At 42.0% G+C, this 20,807-nt stretch overlaps 1 protein-coding gene across 6 annotated transcripts in view; it reads left to right on the forward strand.

Moving 5' to 3' along the window:
- Positions 1–20,807, forward strand: part of LOC131078912 (uncharacterized) — a 273,049-nt gene that overhangs the window by 199,111 nt on the left and 53,131 nt on the right. For 4 of the 6 annotated variants that reach the window (XM_058016743.2, XM_058016746.2, XM_058016745.2 and 1 more), the window contains 2 exons: positions 7,635–7,842; positions 7,996–8,238. In XM_058016743.2, the coding sequence (XP_057872726.1) occupies positions 7,635–7,842; positions 7,996–8,238 (451 nt within the window). The remainder of the gene's footprint in view (positions 1–7,634; positions 7,843–7,995; positions 8,239–20,807) is intronic. The other 2 variants (XM_058016747.2, XM_058016749.2) reach the window with 2 other exon arrangements.

Consider the following 20,807-nt stretch of genomic DNA (forward strand, 5'->3'; position numbering starts at 1 on the left):
GTGTACCAAACAAATCAATACCCGGATCCCATACCAAGATGAAGAATCTGCTATAGGAGCTGAAGTAGGAGAGTGCAAAATCAAACAAGTCATCACACAACAAGGATAGCGGTACCACATTAAGAGTAGCCGGTGGTAACCTCAAAGTTGTAGTATGTATGCCATCATGAGGAAAATCAAAGCATGCATCAATATCATGGCAAAAGGGCAATGAATCACTGCTGTTATAATTCTAAATATCAGGACTGAATATTTCCCTTATAACCACACTTTTGGAGCCATCCAGGTTGGTGCTAATAAACATGCTCTTCGCTGCCCCTCCTTTAGTCTCATATCCAATTTCATCAACATTATATGGAAAGTGACCAACATCAACTGAAATTTCAGAATTAGTTAATTCCAATTTCTCCTTATCACCCTTGTGGCGAATATCATGAATATGCTGGATCCGGAGCTTGGCTTGACAAGCTCTCAATTTGGCTTGCTGTGCTCTTGCCAACCATCCTTCATTCAACACTTGGGATTGTTATATATCAGCTGTCCCAAAATGCTCGTATTTCGTTCTACTACAAGATGCGCCATTATTAACTTCCAATCTGTATGAAGTCACTCCTCTAAGCTTTCCATCTGATCGTTCAACATTAACTCCTTCCCATCCACCAAGAACTCCAACTGCATCTTGTGATAATCAAATGTGTACCTGCCAATGGATTGAAGCCACTGCATGCCTAGAACCACATCATATTGTTCTAAATTGATCACATAAAAGTCATCAATCAGAAGATAGGCCTCCAACTGAAGGTTATGTTGTGGAACTCTTGTAGTGCAACTCAAGGTTCCACCACTAGCAGCTGTCACCCTGAAGCCCAAGAATTTCTCAACTTGTAATCCAAACTTCTCAACTGACTGCTCACTCAAGAAATTATATGTAGTGCCAGTATCTACCAAACAATCCACTGGTTGTCCCCTAAGAGTTCCCTTTAACCGAACGGGATAGTACCAGGGTACTCCTGACAAAGAAGCAATCATAACGTTGGCGGTGGCTAATGTATCCCCATCATCACCACCCTCAGAACCTGTATCCTGTACCTGCTCATCCTCACCATCAGAGAAGAGCTCAATGAGGTGTGCCTTGGCTTTCCTAAGGCATCAATGACCAGGTTCCCATGGCTCCTTGCATGAGAAACACAATTTCTTCCTCCTTAATTCATTCCATGATTCTTAGTCCATCTTAGGAGGATGTGGTGCACTCGGTAACTGTGTAGAAGAACTCTGATACCATTGAAAGATGCCAACTAGCAAATTCGGTCAAGCTGATGGTTTCTTTGTTTTTTCAAATACTTCGACTAGCGGATTTTGTTTTTGGTTTTAAGGTGAATTTTGGTGTTTTTTAGTTTTTTTTGGGGGGTTTTGCTTGATTTTGCCAATGATGAAATGCAATTTGAATGCCAAACATTGAAGGACAATAACTAAATTGAAAAATCAGAACTCTGAGAAGTTTTGGAGCCTTCAAAAGATTTCTTGTTTAGCTGAAATGTGGAAGGTGGAGAGGTATCAAGGTCTAATGTCGTCTGTATGGCCTTATGCAGAGTCTTAGGCTTTAAAGCCTTAACCAAACCTCAGAGTCTCTCATGTAGACCCTTAATAAAGAGCATCACTACCCGTCTATCAGGCATCTTTGGAACCATGACTGCTATGTGCTGGAACTCGTAAAATGGGCTTTGTACTACTTGTTAAGCTACATTGGTTGAGTATGTTAGTGTCGTCGAGGGTAGTTGTCTGTTGCACGACGGTTCCTCATAGGTGGTAACTGCAACCCTCGACCGTGTCTTTATATATGCTCTTGTACTTGTTGTTGGAGACACTGATGCAGAGAATGATTATTGTACTAGACATTTTGGCATTAATGAAAGCATTGCTTTGAGTTTCTGGTTACTATTCTATCCTATGGTTATCATCTGACTGTTGATATGCAATATTAATAACACACCCCACGGGGTAAACATCTGGCGCCGTTGCCATCTGAATCTGGGTAGCCACAGAGCGTGAACAGCCTACGGAGGATAATGGGCCAGCCCATTGGCAATAGCATCGAGGGGGATGATAGCCGACTGAGAGAACTTTACGAAGGGGAGAATGCATTGACAGGTGACTTCGTGATCTGGTTCCAAGTGGCTATAGAGACTTTCATACGAGGGGAGGCTACACAGGAAGAGGTACTCGAGGGTGTAGTCTGGGACGCTCTCAACGTCAGACGAGCAGCGAATAGGTTGTTGCACCAACTCTCGCGTCTCCTAGCCCAAGCAACCCTTGCCCACCAGCACCGAAGGGAGGAAACCCAGCGTGAGGAGCGACGCAATAAGGTCCTCCGCGAGTACGAAGAAAACAACCGTCGCTGGGAAGAGGAGCGTAATGGCAAGCAACGACGGGAAACTTGAACCTTGAGCCTCAGGGGCTGAATAAGAACACTCCTACATTATGTATGGGAATTAATGCCCAACTTATTAAATAGGGATAGAAATAAGAAGGCACAATGTGAGGAGTGGGAGGCCGCACAGAGGGCCCTGATTCTGGAACAAGCAGGACGTAGACGGAGGCTGAGGCAACTTGCCGAAGGACGACCTGCCGAAGGGTTGCCCGAAGGGAACCAAGGAGGTGTCACGGAGGGTGTAGGAGCAGAAGCCGAAGGAGATTTCTACGTGTCGCCAGAACACCATAGGGTGAGAAGCTACGAAGAATTTTTGGAGGAAACAAGGCTACAAAGAAATCTGGTCGAAGAGGCCCGAGATCAGTTTAGGAATTTATCCTTTACACCGCGCATGGAGGACCACCGAAGGGAGCGAACAAACAACGAGGGTGAGAACGGAGGGGAGGGCAACCGTAGGTGCAGAGGAGGCACAGGAACACGGCAAGCAGGACCCCCTCTTGGGACCCATCACACCAAGCACACGGGTACAAACCACCGTACCCCTAGTCACTCAAACAACAAACACCACCGACACGGGTGGGAGTGGTGCAGGTGCACGACAAGTGACACGACCCCCATCAATGGCCAATAAACAGAAGCTGCTGAAGTTCAACGGCAATGGGAAGGAAGATCCCGTTCGCCATTGCCGCACTTGTGAAACCATATGGTCAGCGAACGGTGTTACTGACCAGGACGAATGGGTAACACAATTTCCAGCAACCTTAAGGGGAGTGGCCATCGACTGGTACTCCGATACGGATAAGACCAAAGTCGGCACATGGCCCAACCTGAAGAAGGAGTTTGAGATAGAGTTCCGCCTCCTCAGAGACGACAACGAAATAGTAGCCGAAATCTATGGCACAAAGAAAAACAAGAATGGGATAGTTCGAGCCTATAGTCGGCGGCTCAAGGAACTGTTGGGGAAAATAGAGAGTCAACCAGTAGATGGGTTGAAAAAGAGATGGTTCGTGGAGGGACTGAAACACTCCCTCCGGAAAAAGATGAAAATTGTTCCACCAAACTCGTACGAAGATGCATATAATAGAGCGATGGATCTCGAGAGCGAGACCAAGACATCCAAGAAGAAAAAGAAGGATAGCTCGTTCGAGGATGATGACTCTTCCGAGGGAAGCAACAATGATGGCGAGTCTGGCAAAAAGGTGCAAGCCTTGTAGAAGGACATGCTGAGTATGATGAAAGAGCTGAAGGTTATGAAGGGAGGACCAAGCAAGATCGACGAAGGGGAGCTTTGGTGCATGGAATGTAAGACGGACGGCCACACGAAAGGCTCCTGCCCAAAGAAGGCCTATTGTGATATATGCCAGTTGATGGGGCATCCCACCAGGGAATGCCCCTACAACATGAAAACACAAAACCAACAAGTATTGCTTACGTAGGAACAACCAACTACATCGGGCGGTACCGACAACTCCCAGGCAAACAACAATGCAACATCGGGAGGCTATCGAGATAACCGGTGGGGAGGACAAAACAACAATAACAATACAAGGAGCCAGATCCAATAAGACTCCAAATGCCGACCGATGATACAATGCAGAGCGTGCAACCAGTGGGGGCACTTCGCCCAAGACTGCCTGAAGGGAGAGGCCACACAATATTTGTGCAAATGGTGCGGACTGGGAGACCACGAAGACGCCACCTGCCCGAAGTCCAGCGTCAACTTGCTCAATATCGAGGAAACCAAAGAAGAGGAAGTGTTGGTCGTAACCCGTGCCCAAGCCAGACAAGTAACGTGCCTAGACCCGGAGACAGAGAAGCGAAGGGTACGGGAAGCACGGGAAGAAATTGAGAAAGAGATACGAGAGAGGGCGAAGGGGAAGGGTACGACGAGTACTTCCAGCCGACTGGAGGCGGAGGAGGCTATACTAAATTAAATTTTAAAACTAGAGGTGCCTGTGAAGGTACACGATCTCCTCCAGACGATGCCTCAATTACGAACGGCATTGCTGAATAATCTCTCCCAACCACGCACCAATACCAACCACCGCATGGATGTTCCTGGGGGGTCTGCAATAGACCCCAGGCCGCTGGCAGTTAACACTGGAAGGAACTCGACCATTGTGGAGATGGGTATGCTTGGCACCATTCTAACTGATACCATTGTCAATGGTGGATCGAGAGTGAATGTTCCTCCAGAAGAAAATTGGCAGAAGCTGGGGAAGCCGACGTTGTGGCCATCTACATTCAATCTGCTGGGAGCAGATCAACATGGAATCAAACCCATCGGGACACTGATGGGCCAACAAGTTACCATTGGGGCGCAAGCCTTCATACTGGACTTCGTGGTAATCCCACTAAAGAAAAAAGGGTATGATGCGATCTTAGGGAGAGGGTGGCTGGTGGCAGCCAAGGCCACCCACAACTGGAAGAACACTCTATCTATGGAGAATGGAGGAAGGAAGTTTATCATAGACCTTGGGATGCAGTTGGTTAGTGAGGAACTGGCATCATCTCCGGAATCGGAGGGTGAAGGAGAAGGCGACTTGAGGGATGAACGACGGGGCTGCATGGAGCCCAACGATGAAGGGATTCTCAAACTAGGAGAGTGCTTCAAGGATGAGACGGGGTCATTGAACAGGCTCTTCCACTAGCAGATGGAAGATTACGAAATGTTCCAGAGCTACAGGCTCGAAGTAGAGGAACCAGAGAAAGTAACAGAGGATGTGTACCTACCGGAATACACAAAATATTGGAAGGGAGATGCTCGTGTGAGTGACACCACCGCACACTAGTTCCCGAAGGAAGAACCCATCAAGTATCAAGAGGTAAAATTGAAGGAGACAAACCTCGGTGACATAGATAATCCCAAGATCATTCGTGTCGGCAACGATTGGAACCTTGTGTGGAAGGCCGTAGCCTTCAAAATTTTTATTCTTCTTCTTCTTCTTATGTACGGGAAGGAGACTGTGGTCCCTGCAGAATTTATGGTTCCAGGTCTTCGGATGGCCATTGAAAATAGACTTGCCATCAACAGGTCCAAATTGAAACCCTACCACGAGAAGTGCGCAGGTGACCCGAGAGGCCGGAAGGACACTCGAGAGTCTGGAGGGGGACTCGAGAGGATGGAAGGGGACCCGAGAAGCCGAGCAGGCGAGTTGAGAGGCACGGGACCAAAGCGGGAGACTCTCGGGCGAGGCAAACTGAGAAGGATGAAGGGCGATCCCAGAGGCACAGGACCGAGCCAAATACTCTCTGGACAATTAGATTAGGAAATTAAATTTAAAAAAATAAATCGGTGGCCACGGTGGAACCGCTGTGCGGTGGGACCAAGCCACCGTGCGGTGGAACCACCGTCGGGGGGGGGGGGGGCACTGTTCGGTGGAACCACCATGGTGAGACCACCGTGCGGTGGAACCATCGTTGATGGAGGTCACTGGCGATGGAATACCACTGTAGGCCTGAAGGAGCACGGTGACGGCGACATCGGTTTAAAAAAGGGTGAAAGGAAAAATACCACGGCACGACAGGGATAAACGGTGGTGATGGCACGTGAATTTAGTGACATTGACATAGGAAGAACTAAAAACACCTAAAGGAAAATTTAAGCCACTAGTTGTTTCCCTAGTGAGTGAATTTATTGACATTGACATGGTTTATGTTGACTCGGTAGATTGCTTATAGAGGACGTGTGATCTAGGCTGAGATGAGCTAATTGATCACCCAGACCTGCTCTTTTGACAAGATCCTTTTTTGATAGATGTTTATTTTATTTGATAGAAATAGGCTTATAAGGGAAATACTAAAAATTTATATCACGCTCTATAGTTTAATAATGGCTTAATAATCTAATAAAAAGTATGATGGCTTTTATATGTTGAATTTATTGTCTATTTGTTCATCGTTTAGTCACAAAATAAATAAAATTTTTTATATTCCTTTTTTTAGGACTCATTACCATCAAGGCTCTATAAAACGTCCTAGATGTTTTAGAATTGCATCCCTACATCCCCCTGTTTTGATACTTCATGTAACACTGTATTTTAACTATTGCTAAGTCAGTAGCAAGGCCTTTAGATTGGCATCATATACACTTACAGTACAACTTTAGGCTTTTCTCTTTTTGGGCATGTTTTACTGCATTTGACTGAATCACTAGTATATTCAGTATGTTTATAGGCTATAACAAAATGCTTCTGGAAAATCTGTGAGAAGATTTTAACATTATGCACTATTAGAGCATGGTGTAGACATTCATCTCAACAAGATGGATAAATTACTTTTTTGGACCACTCAAATAGGACCACATACCATATGTTTTATTGAAAAGGCTGAGTACATTGATAAGGAATCCAATTCTACAACAGGGACTGAAGGAATGTTAAACATCCAAATAAGTTAATAAGCTAAATAGAAACGAGAGCTTGATTTTAAGTCTCTCTTGGAGATCATTTATCAATAAATTTAGGAGAGGTTTTACAACCTAAACAGAACATTTCGTTAATGTGTTAATGTTTGAATACATTTGAATAAGTAGGTTGAAGCTCCCTTTAACAATAACAAGTTATCAATAACCATGTAACAATTCAACAAATAATATTGTTTCTCCTTAGAGTGGACCTACATTGCTTCTTTTGCATGGAATAGATTTAGCTACATTAGGATTTCCAATCTACATTTTAAATTCAAACACATCTTCATTGTGATAAGAGATCTTGTATGGTGATCTGAAACATCAATGTAAAAATCTTCCATCACAGGTTATCCAGAAGCATTTTTTATTTGTAATTGTAAACTTGAAAATTTAGTATGTTTGTTTGAAGCATGTGCTATAAGTTAGTCTGAGCCTATAAACTTGGGAAAGATGTGCTACAAGTTAGTCTGAGCCTATAATCTTGGGAAAGTAATAGATTCATAAAATACGATGCGATCAACAAAACCATGGGCATTTAAACCAGTCATAAATTCATTATGGTTAATAATTATGGCTCCATAAAAATGAATGCAATCAACATAGTCATCAATACATTGAGCCAAATGCATAACAAAGTGATAAATTTATCTATGATTTGACATTGTTTTTCATGTGAGATGATCTATGAATGGATGGAAGAATATGGAACCATAGCATGGAAGTGTTTAGGTTCTTGTTACTTACATTGTCGCTTGTTTGTGAGTTTTGTCAATAAAACTTCCATTTCTGCTACAGGAAAAGTAACATGAAGAGTAGCCACAACCCTCAACAATGGCAAGGCAATCAACTGTACACACCTCTCAGCTTACCACGCAGAAGGATAGGTGGAGGAATAAGCGGAGGAATTATCAATACATTTACACTGCAATCTCTGGACTATAGAAAGGATATTTTTTTCCCGCTCTCTCTAATTTTACATAATACACGACCAATTGGTCATCAGGTTATGGTACTTTTCTCTTTATTGATATATCCTTCAGTTTGAATTTGTGTATATTGCTCAAGAAGGTTTGGTTTTTATTTGCTGAAAATGCTGCTGTTTATAATTATTTTTCTTAATTTGTCCTTGACATATTTACGTTTTGTTTTTTTGCAGGATCTTGTGGGATTATTAATCTCAATTTTGCTTTTAGGAGATTTTAGTTTAATGTTACTTATACTACTCCAGTTCTACTCAATTTCTCTGGGGGCTTTTTTTGTGGTCCTCCTATTTCTTCCTCTAGCATTGTTGTCACCATTCCCTGCTGGTATCAATGCTTTGTTTAGCCATGGACATCGAAGATCAGCAGGTCTAGCTCGTGTTTATGCATTGTGGAATGTCACATCTCTTGTGAATGTTGTAAGTTCTGATGTTTATTGTGTTGTGTAGTTTCAGATTTTTGTTTTTAATTGTCACATCTTTCTTATTTTGACCTTTGTGTAATATTTTTTTCCATCCTTTATTAATTTTCAGTGGTGTTAACTTGTTTTGGCTTAGGTTTCTTTCTCAAGAAAGATAATATAAAGAGACTAGGGGTTTGTATTGTTTGATGTCCTTGATTGACCAAAGTAGGGGGCAGTGACACTCAAGAGTGCATAAAGTTATGGTAGCTAATTAGGAGTCCCAAAAGGAACTCCAATAACCAAAACTAAGGCTAAAACCACCAACTAGGAAGTAATAAAGTCAAACAAAATAAATAAAAAATGTAAACTCTAGAGAAGTCAGTGTTTACAAAAGCTTTATAAAAATTAAAACAGTTCTGTAAATGAAAGTTGTTTCTATTGAAAATTCAGACTTTGGAGCATTCCTGTAAAAATCCATATTGTAAATAATATCAGTCCCGTGAAAGCCATATAATAATGAAACAATCTTGTAAATTCTTTATATTTTTTTTTTTAAGGAAAAAGTGCCTGGTAAACTTTTTAATGTGACCAGTGATGCTGGCACGACACCCTCCAGCTCCACGTGAAACACTTTTGACCTGGAGCTATGAACTGGTGAGGTCACAAACGGGGGACCTCATCCCCATTTATGGAAGCTCAAGCTTGAACCTGCAAGCACCATGGATTGGTGAAAGCACAAGCCTGCGATCACAATAGCCCAGTGAGGGTTCAAACCTTGGTGGCCACAATAACACCACCACCACTTAACCAACACACTATGGGAAGAACCCCATAAATTCTTTATATTTACCCCAAAAGGATAAATAATTTTTTTCTATTTGGTCATTCAATTTTTGAAAACTTATTGAGTTCTTCTATTAAGCCTTGATCGATAAAACAATTTAGTATTTAGGAGCTTTCATGCTAAAATCAGCCAGAATGTGGACAGCTTGTACATAATAGTGAAACAGTTCTGTAAATTCTTATCATACACTATTCAGTATTTATTGGGATCTCTAATGCTTTAAGCTAGTAGGAATGTGGAAAAAGCTGCAAATTTTAAAGATAACCATGTTCTTTTGGAATCTATAAATATAAACTACTTTGAACCGTTCTGTATTTCCTCTAGTTCAGACCTTTTGATTGCTTAGGTAATTTTTCTTTTTTTGAATCTGCTTCATAAATCTATTTTCTCAATCACTTTACACTGAACTAAATGTGGTGCTTTGCATGTTAGTGCTTTAAGTAGTCTGTTATACAATGATGGAAGAGCAGTATTGCTCATCATCTTATTTCACACTTTTTTCTTTTTTGGTATTGATCTTTTTTTAATGGTCGAAAGGTACTTATAAATGTAAATCACAAATTGTAGAATTAAAATCAAATATAATTATGTGTTTTCATCTTGACCAAGAAGTTTAAGTTATGTTGGTCGAGCTACATCCAAAACAAAGCTAAACTGAAAGTATATCTGGATCTAATTGTCTCGAAATATAATAGTTTATAGTTGCCTCTTATATTATTCCTCATAATATAATGTCTAGAACAAATTATGTGTTTGCAGGGAGACTTGGAATGTTTTTTGGAAAATGATATTTTACTAATTATATTTTCTTCACATACCCAGCCCTGGCTGTGCAGCAAACTCCATCGAATCAAATTGTGAAAAAATGAAATTGTTTGATAGGAATGAAATAAAATAATATCATGTGGCAGAAATGTAAAATTGTAGTGCAAACTGTTATCACTGTTTTGACCTTGGGTGATTTTTGTTTCATAATCGGCTAAACTCTGCAAGGTTATGCTTAGGATTTCATGTTGCCTCTGAGTCTTTGTGTTTAAAAGGGGTTTAGGGTTTTTGAAATTTAACCCTTCCTGTGTTCTAAAAGCCCTTGCGCTCTATTTTTGTGTTACCTTTTTCCACTTAACCCGAAGGGTAGGTCCGTCGTGCCAGTGTCCCCCCTTTAAGAATTGCCTTAGGCAGGTCTTTATTAAGTCTTTTATTTAGCGCCCTTTTCCTAAGTTTTCTTTTCCTTGTCGAGCTCTGTAAAGATCGTGTAAGTTCTAGCAGATCTAACGGTGCGCGCGGTCTCGCGAAGGAAATATGCACGAGGTTTAGCCTTTGCAAAGCAACGAAAGCCTGGCGGACCCCGAAAGTTACGTGATTCCTATGATTAAAGACCGTTCATCTTCAAGAAGATCTGACGGCGTGCATTGTTTCGCCCAGCAAAAGAGCATGTATTTTATCCTTCGTGAAATAGCGAAAGGATAGGTGGGTCTGACAGGTAAGCAGATCCTACGGTTAAAGACCGATCAACTCAAGATTGATCGAGTGGTCCGCATTGGTTGGCAAGGGAAAGATGTGCGAGACTTACCTTTCGCGAAGTAGTGAAAAGGTAGTGGGCTCAGTGAAAAGCTGACATGGAAATTAAAGAAGGTGCATCTCCCAGTTGATCTAACGGTTCGCGTTGGTTCGCGAAGAAAAGCTGCCAAAGGTTTAAAGTCCACGAAACAGCGAAAGAAATGGTGGACCCGGGCGGTTGGGTTAAAGAACGCAGTTAAAGATTGAGCATCTGGCTCAAGATCCAACAGCCCGCATTGGTTCGCAACCAAAAGCAACGTGGGGTTTACCTTTCGCGAAGTAGCGAAATGAGGTGACGGTTGCACGGCAGATGATGTGGCGGAACAACTAGATGTCCAGCTAGGGCAAATGGTGGTCTGTCGGTATGACACACGGTTCCATGTAGATCGTGGATGGCCCACTTTGATTGGGCGGCGATGGTGATGAAATCCATGGCAAGATAAAACACGTGGCCGGTAAGATGTGGAGACCGATAGAGTTCTTGGACGAATTGGCGGCTGACACGTCAGAGCTATCTACCAAAAATAAAAGGGCACGTGGATTTCGTGCAGAGGGCCCACTTTGAAGGTTAAAGGGTGTTAAAGGCCATGCGTCTCAAAAGTGATCACATGACGACCGTTGTTTCGCAGCCCGAAGATGCAAGGTGATTAACCTTTGCGAAACAATGAAAACCACTAGCGGTGACAGTTGTGTGCGGTTAGTCATAAGGGATAAGCGGTCACCGTGTAGAGTAAAGGTCGAGCAGATGGTGGAAGATCTAGCGGCAGGCGCTGTTTCGCGTGGAAAAGATGCGTGAGGTTTAGCATTCGCGAAGCAGCGAAAGAAAGTGGGGCCCGGTTTTAAGTAGCTTGGCTCAGGTAAGGTAAAAGACGTGCGGTTTTCTTAGGATCCGATGAATGTCGTTGCTTCGCAATGAAAAGATGCGAGGATTTTAAGCTTCGCGAAGTAGCGAAAGGTGAAACACTTGGAGAATGTTATGATCCGTTGGAGCCAATTTTCGAATTCGGCTGCGAATTCAATTCTGAGTTGATTGCTGAAGCATGCGGTTTTAAATGCTTCAATTCATTGATATGTTGCCGTATTAAGCTTCACATCAATTGGAGGTTGGCATTATTTCGAAGAGTTCTGCAGAGGAGTCAGTGCACAGAGCGAATTTCTTCAAACAAACAGTGAGTTTCTGCATGCTGCTTGATTTTTACTACTTGAATTGGGATCATTGCATGTTCGTTTACGCAGAGGGTAGTCAAAATTTCAATTAATATAACTGTGATTCTGAGATGGCACCAAGAAGGGATTTCACAGTGAAGGTGAATTATCAGGATAGAAACATATGTGATGATTTTTTGGAACAACTGACCATGTCCACAAATGCCGCGGCCAAAATTAAAGAATTGGTACCTAAAGCCCCCTGTCTAAGAATTGGAGACGGTTTGTATGACAAAGGCAACTAGTTGAGAGATCCACATATAGGGATATCAGGTCTGGGTCTTTTCAAAGTAGGATTCGGTCGGAGACATGCCCTTGCCCCAATGAATAGTATATGGGAATTAGACGTAGGAAAGCTCATAGTCCCTAGGGTTTTCATGGATGTAGATTTGTTAACCCAGATTGCAGATAATTATGACCCAGTTGCTAAATGTATCAGGAATGTGAATGGAGGAGCCCTGATTGAGATCAATGATGATGAATTTAGAAAAGTGTTTAAGCTCAGTGAGGTGTCTAATTATTTAGAGCCCATAAATTTTGATACCCTGGCCCAGGTTTACAACGTGCAAAGGGATCACCTCAGGAGTGGCCCTTTGAAAGAGTTTTTTGTTAAAATAGGAGGGTTAACTGTAGTAGGTCCTAGTACCATGGAACCTTTCTCCCTGAATTTGTTCACTCTAAGGGCTAAAGGAATGTATTGGTCACTATGTCAGATCTTTGGGGAAGATGCTGAAACCACCATGCCAACTCATTACATGCTAATGATAGCATAGATCCTAAATCCGTCTCTGGCAGTAACTTTTGACTATGCACCTTTCCTCACTAATGCAATTCATGCAGGGCTGGTAGGTATAAAAAATGGTAAGGTGGATAAGCCTTTTGGGTGGTACTCTCTTCTCATGCACATGTTTTTGTTCAAAGGTGCTGATTATTTTGCCAATGAAATGGACTTAGTTAAAGAGAAAGATGATGAAGAGATGCCTGTGCAATTGTGGAGCACAATTTTGTCTTGGGATAGAGAGGATGCCAGCTACCTAAAGTTTGACAGATGCTTTGCATCTAAGATTAGGATTCTCTTATGCTTAGAGAACTCTAGGATCCCCAAAGCTCTTCTAGAATTCCTTAGGCCTAAGGAATTTGCTGAAGGTGTCAAGATTGTGCACAAGTGGGGTGACATATACTTATACCCTGTTTCTACAGTTTTCAGAGTTTATGGTTTCAGAGGCACTCCATATTTATTGCCTTATCAAGTCCCATTGAAGATAGGAATTGCAGAGGTCCTAAGGCAAATTGGAGGCGTGCAAGAGGCAGAGCTAACAAATAGGGGAAAAGGGACTATATTCCCAACTGTCACCGTGGCCCATCAATTTGTGATCACCCAGGGTGGTTGGAAATTCTTTGATGACTTCTTTCAACCATATAGGTTGTCTACTGCAGTAACAAGGTTTGCTGACCCTGATGGTTTTTTCAACGGCATGTTCAGGAGGAGAGCAGTATGTAAAGGTAGGCCACACCAATTTCATTTCCCTGAGGATCTGATTAGAAATGAATTCAGTTTGGATGAGTAGGAATTGAGGAAAGAAAAGTGGGTGGCATACAAAAAGGGTCTGGATTTCTTTCATCAATTTGATAGCAGTTGTGACCCTCTGTTTAGCTTTAATCCCTTTGAGGAAAAGATTAAATTCTTAATTCTTTATTTTGAAGATTTAATGCAAACTCTGAAAGAAAAGAAAAGAAGCTATAATAAGAGAAAATCCTGACAAGGCTAAGTTAGTTCTAGCTAAGCCTGCCTTTGCTAAGGCAATCCCTCCGGGTAATTATGTAATGCAAAAGAAGTCAAAATACAGTGTATTGATGCCAATAACAGGTGAGCCCTCTACTTCAAGAGGGAAGAGAGCAATTGAAGATGTCATTGACATCCAAGACTCCCCTGAGAGGCAAAGGGTGGGGAAGGAAGTGCAAACAGGTGAGTCTCTATACTCTCCATCTCAATCCCCTATCCATATAGGAGATGAACAGGCAGTGGCAGAACAATTGTTGCAGTTAGGGAGTCTTAGAGAGATTGCTTATACATATGAGGAAACACAAGAGGGGATGCCAGAGGAGCCACCGAGTGCTGAGATTAACTTAACTGTAGATGAGTTCAAAGGTAAAGAGCTAGACCCTGCTGTCAAGCAAGCCAGTGAGGAGTTTCTGGTTGATAGTAATTTTGTCACAATAGGGGCCTTCATGCAATTTGTTTGGAAGCAAAATATAGAACAATTCAAGACAAGATGTAATGTCCCCTACCTGATCTATTTAAATATACTAAAATTGATAGATTTTCTTCAATAAGTTATTAACAAGTGCTTGTCTATTTTCTTCATTAGCTGATTAATTTCATTATTCATAGTTCTTAATATAGATATCAAACCCTGCTACTACTTCAGTTTTAAGGGAGAAGGGTTTACATATGTTACCAAAGTGCTTAGAGATCAACTACAATAGGTTCCCTCAAAGTTTACAGATCCAATCCCTTACCTGTCTTGGGTCTATGCCCTCAAGGCTTATTGGTCGCTGATCCCCAACCTATCTTGGGACTTAACCTATTGCTTGGATTTAGACTGCCCCTCTTTGGAACATCTCAATCCCATCTTCTTAAATACGGAAAGTAATAACATGATTTAGACTATAAGTATATATATTTCTTATGTATTATGAATACGTATATGAAATTATGTATGACTATCATACATATTGCAGTCCATATTAGTATTACTATTAATTCTGCATAAGAACATTATTGGGCTTCATATATTTAATATTAAGGATACTTATTAAACACATCCCCATGCATACCACCAAGAACAAGGATGTTACTGCCTGTAACTTAATAACAGTTCTGATCTGATCTGATCCGATCCATGGCGCTCTTACTAGATGCTTTTGATTCCTTTCCTTTATATCTCTCAATGTGAAGGAGAGGTCACACCTCTTCATCATGTATGCCCTTTGGCAAGAGACACACCCTTTCACCATTCCCTTTGATAGAGTGCAACTCTTCATTATTTCTGCCCTTTGAAAGGGACACAACCTCTCTGTTGTGACGTTTTCACACATCGCCCCATTGCAAATGGGGACCCATGTTTTTTGCTTTTTTTGGTTTGTTCTTTGGGTTTTTTTAGGGTTTTGTTAGCTAGCCTTTGCATTTTGAGTGTCGCCCAGGTGATCACATGGATAAGCAAGTCCAGCTTGAGTGACGTCCTGATCCTGAAATTTGGCTAAGTCTGGAATGTCCTGATCCTGAAATTTGGCTAAGTCTGGAATGTCCTGATCCTGAAATTTGACTAAGTCTAGAAACTGAAAAAACCTCCAAAAACTAGATTTTGCAATATAACTCCTGGAGGTCTGAAACCACTCTCAAACATCCTGAAAGTATATATGGAATATAACTTAAAGTATACTCACTTATACTTAAATGTTATATTCCATAAAAGTTATCCTGATAGAGAGTTCGAAAAGTCAAATTTCGCTCCTGTCCTTCACTGAGGATCCAGAGCGAATTTCGCTCCTGTCCCTCTCAGGAGGACCAAGGCGAAGCGCTCCTGTCCCTCACCAAGGGACCAGGGCGATAATACTTATTTGAGCCATTCCTGACCTTGTTTGGACGAATTGAGACATCAAAAGCATGGTGAAGGACGAAATGAGCATGATAGAGCATCCAGACTTGATCAAAAACAATGAAATGATGAAGTTTTTGCCTAGAAGGTCAAATTCGCTCCTGTCCCTCACTGAAGGACCGGAGCTTGAAATCCAAAATTTCCTTGTCCTTGAAAGATTTGAACGATTTGACGACTTGAGGAGAACCAAGGAAGTGCTTTTTACAAGTTGAATATAATTTGAAGGCACAAACATGAGGAAAAATAGACCAAAATGCAAAATCGCTCCTGTCCCTTAGTCAGGGACCAGGGCGAAATCCATTGTAGCTCCCGTCCCTTTCCCAGGGACCAGAGCGAAATTCTTCATAAGGCAAAATTCAGGCAAAAGCAAGCAAATTTTAAGTTTGAAGGCAAGAAAGGAGGGTGAAACTAGACCGTTGAAGATAAATTTGGAAGTTGGCAAAGTGTAGTTGAGGTTGAAAGTACAAATTCGCTCCTGTCCCTCAGGCAGGGACCAGAGCGAAATCTTCATGAGAGCTTAGATTTTGAATGTTGATCACGTTTCAAGTGTCCAAAGGGGACCAAGGGACTTCATTTTACACGATGAAAGCAATGGTAAGTTGATGAAAGCAAGCATGAGCCTAGGACATTGAAGTTCGCTCTTGTCCCTCAGTCAGGGACCAGGGCGATATCCACCATATTTGCCAATTCATTCAAAATTCATGCCAAGTCAAGATTGTACATGGTTGCACATGGTCTAAGGCGTCTTAAGATGATGATATGCAAAGGTTTCAAACGTCAAAAGACTATCAATTTGAACAAGGAAGCTATATCGCTCCTGTCCCTCATCAAGGGACCAGGGCGATTTTCATTAAATCATTCGTTTTCCTTCAAGATCACGTCAAAGTCAAGGTTCGCAAGATCAAGGATATTATTTGCAAAGTGATGAACAAGGAGTAAAGCTTGAGAGATAGCAAATGTTGGCTAGAGCATGAAGTTCGCTCCTGTCCCTCACTAAGGGACCAGGGCGATATCCACCTTAGAGGGCATTCATCCACCAAATCAAGACGATCAAGCTCGAGTTTTTTGGCAAACATGCCAGTCTCAACGTGAGGATCAAGACTAAACATCAAATTCACTCCTGTCCCTTAGTCAGGGACCAGAGTGATAGGTTTGTGTCCTTACCTCTTCCAAATTTGGCGCTAAAACATTCTTTAGATTTTATTAAATGCTAGGAAAAAATCGATAAATTTGAAATCCAATTAAAGTTAGCATTTAACATTAGCACATGGGCCTTTATTAATTAATTTTTGCCTTTTAAAAATCGAGTTTATTTAAAATTATAGGCATTAAATTAATTAATTATAAATAAAAATGGGGCGCTTGATTTAAAATTTGTTTCATTTAACAAGGGTCGGCCTTTAAGTTTATTTTAAATTTGCCTTATTCACCAAAGTGGGCCTAGGGTCAATATGAAGGTGAGCGCCTATAAAGGAGTAGTTTATTTCATTTTCACATCATCATTTATCATCTTTTCATAGGCAATTTGGAGTATACAAAGGAAGTGCGAAATTATCATTCAAGAGGAGGTGCGAATTGTGTTCAAGGTGCGAGTCTTATCAATAGGAAGGCACAAGCATTATCAAAGGAGTTCGAGTTTCAAGTTAGGCGAACTTGCCAAGGACATTGAAGAACACATCAAAGACTCCAAGGGTGGCGAATTGATAAAGAGGACGTTCCTTATCCTTGAAGATCACGTTGAAGGCTTCTAACGTTAATTTTGCCTAGGCAAATTCCTCATTTTGCATTCTAGTGTTAGCTCTCAAGTGAGGTATGGCGATATGGATTTATTGTTTTGATTTTGATTGTTGATCGTCATAGCCTTCAAATTTTGAATTTTGAATTTTGAATTGTAATAGCTCAATCGTTTTTTAGGAAATAATAACTCAAGGATTTATTATGAAGTTTCCTAAAAATTAATTTAATCTATGCTATTCATTGCAAAATCATGTTACTAATTTTGAAATGTTGTGTAGGTATCAAATGGAGATCTCATCAAGGAAAATCAAGCCAGATCAAGGACGGTCTTCGCCGGGACGATCAAGCAAGGACAGGGGTGACCTCTTTCAATCCAGCGTTCCAAGGCGAGGTACATCATCATCCTGCACATCAAGGACACAAGGAGTTAGAACAAGGGCTCGTTGAAGAAGTAAATAGTTCCAGATGAATTAATTAAAGCAAGCTTCTCAACAACATCAAGTTGAATATCTACCAAGTTACAAGTGTCAAATGAGGTGGCGTCCTAGTCATCATTTCTCCAATCAGTGAGGTCCACCTCAGCATGTCCAGATTCAATGTACTTAACTCATGGAAGGTGGCACAAACTCCGATGTACCTACCCCGGCTATCCATTGGTTGATTTTTCTAGAGGGGACATGTGTCCAAGCAATACAATTTTATCATTGGTCAAGCATTAAATGTTATGTAATGGTTGTAACAAACCCTAATTAGGGTTTTCATTGTTGAATCTTGGCCATTGATCTTGAATTGATCTAAGCCATCAAATTGTATTGTGGGCACTATATAAGCCCTGACATTTCATTTTGTAAAAGATGAGAGAGATAATATAGAAATAGTTGAAAGCAGTTAGTAGGTAGAGAGTAGTTAGAAATTGATAGAATAGCAATTAGAGTAGAATAGGAGGACAAGGCAAGAAATTGTTGCCATTGATTGTAAACAAACTCCATTTTCATTGAAGTAATGGTGAAGTGTGTCGTTTCTTGCAATTTGCATGGTTTCTTGTTGAGTTTTCAATCCTAGATGGTAAATGATTAGATGAATGGAGGAAATGTGATTGATTGATGGTGGAATTCGTATATCCATACTACTAGCAGTTTGTTGATTGCAGACTTGCCTTGTGTAGTCAACTGGAATCATTCAGCTTAAGCTCAATTTCAATTTGTCGCTTCTTCATTGATATGCATCAACTTGATGGTGTCTATGCCTGCGGTGATGATTTGAACATCATAAAGCTTCCCTTAGAAGATCGCACTAGCCTTGTGGAGATGGTCCATTGATGTCAAAACAAGACCTAGTTAGAGTTTCATCAAAAAATCAAATCATTGCTCCTACATTTTTAGTATCAGGATTAGATCTTCTCTTCGCCCTCATCCTTTTTCCATTTTTTCAAATCTAAGCCAGTAAGAGCCTGTGTTCCAGCAAAGCAGATCGGAAGTTCAATCATCAGATGTAAGTCCCCTTGTGATTCCAGCAAATCACATCATACCACTGGAGTTTATCCACATGTAGAGACCCTACTAACCAGAACATTGGAGTCATCCTAACTGATCCTTCATGCGAATCTTCAGCAGTTAGAGACTTTATTCAAGAGAGGATAAGATGCCTTTAGGTATTTTATTCTGTGTATGATTGTGTACAAAATACACGTCAACACTCTCATAATCAGATCTGCAATTATTGTTTAAATTAGATCTGCACTTCTCATTTCCAAATTATTCCCCCTCTCATGTGAGGTTTGTTTGCCCTCTTGGGTAAACGGTTAAATGCAGAAAGTAAATGCACAGAACATAATGGAAATATATTAAATAACCAGCCTTTGTATTAATTCCACAGTCCATGTACAATAAGTGCTTATAACATTACATCTGACACGACTAACCTGATCCTACTTTGAAGAAAAGTTACACAATATATAATACCCGAAGGGGTACGACACAACCGTCGCGACTCCAACTACCTACCCGTCGGCTAACTAACTGACCGTCGTAACTCATTATTACCGACGACAACATAAACATAATATGACAACATAGCATAATGATTATTCCCGGCAACATCATCCCCCCCAAGAAAAGAAGTCGACTCCGACAACTTAATACAAAATAGAGATGAACGACAGAAACTACTGACGCCAGTCGGGCCCGGATCTTATACACTTCCTGCGTCCTCGCCTGAAAACCCTTTTCTGCTACCATCCGATGCTTAAGTGCGGAATTCACCAATATTGCTTCCTTTGCCATCACAGTCCTCTTGTGCCTAACCCAAACTTGTCTGCAAAACACGTTTTTCAGTCTCAGCTTCCACCAACTGCTACTCAATTGATACTGTCTCCCTAGCCAATTTGTCCTCGATAGCCACCCGTGCTGCTCTCCCGGCATCCAACTCCTGGGTACGCTGAACTAAGTCTCATGCGACTATTGCCTCCAACCTGGTGGTCAACTCTTCTCGAGCCCTCTGTGCATCCACCAAGGCAACCTCACGTCCAGCCGAGACATACTCCGAGTTCCTCAAAGCGTACTAGTCATGCCTAGAGGTGGCCACAATCCGCTGGCACAAATGCTGTGCATGTTGATCGGGCCGTGCAGTGCGTCTTCCTCCTCCTTTATCCCTTGCTGTGTGGCGGTGTTCGGTGTTGTGCAGTGGTCAGGTTGTGCGGTGTGCGGTGGTGGGTTCATGTCTCCGCAACAACCTTCGGTGGCTCCCACCGCACGGTGTGACCGCCGCATGATGGTGTCACTGTCGGTGATTCCACCGCACGGTGGTGTCACCGTCAGTGGTTCCACCGCACGGTGGTGTCACCGTCAGTGGTTCCACCGCACGGTGGTGTCACCTTGGTCCCACTGTATGGTGGCCATTTTCCCTTTTTCTTTTTTTTCTTTTTTTTTTGACCGTACGGTCGCTGTCGTACAACCGTGCAATTTTTTTTCAATTCTTTTAAATAAATTTTTGATCGTATGGTTGCCTGTCATACGACCGTACGCTTCTTTCTTTCTTTCTTCCAACTGTACGGTCATCTGCCGTACGGCCCCATACGATGGTGTTTTTTTTCACTTTTTTTTTTTATCAAGTTGTCTAGAGAGTCTTCGGCTCGAGTCCCCTGTCTCTGGGATCGCTCTTCATCCTTCTCGGTTTTCCTCGCCCAAAAGTCTCTTGCCTTTGTCCTGTGCCTCTCGAGTCGGCTGCCCGGCCTCTTGGGTCCCCTTCCATCCTCTCGGGTCCCCCTTCGGGCTCTCGGGTGTCCGTCCGGCCTCTCGGGTTCCCTGCACGCTTCACGTGGTAGGGTTTCAATTTGGGCCCGTTGGTGGCCAATCTATTTTCAATAGCTATCCGAAGACCTGGAACCACAATTTCTACAGGGACCATGGTCTCCTTCCCGTACATAAGAAGAAGAAGGATAATAAAGATTTTGAAGGCTACGGCCTTCCACACAGGGTTCCAATCGTTGCCGACACTCTTCGGATTATTTACGTCGCCAAGGTTTGGGGCGTCTCCCTTCCAATATTCTTTGTATTCCGGCAGGTACACCTCTGTTGGTTGCTC

The sequence above is a fragment of the Cryptomeria japonica genome, chromosome 2 (assembly GCF_030272615.1).
Source record: "Cryptomeria japonica chromosome 2, Sugi_1.0, whole genome shotgun sequence".
Classification (NCBI taxonomy): domain Eukaryota; kingdom Viridiplantae; phylum Streptophyta; class Pinopsida; order Cupressales; family Cupressaceae; genus Cryptomeria; species Cryptomeria japonica.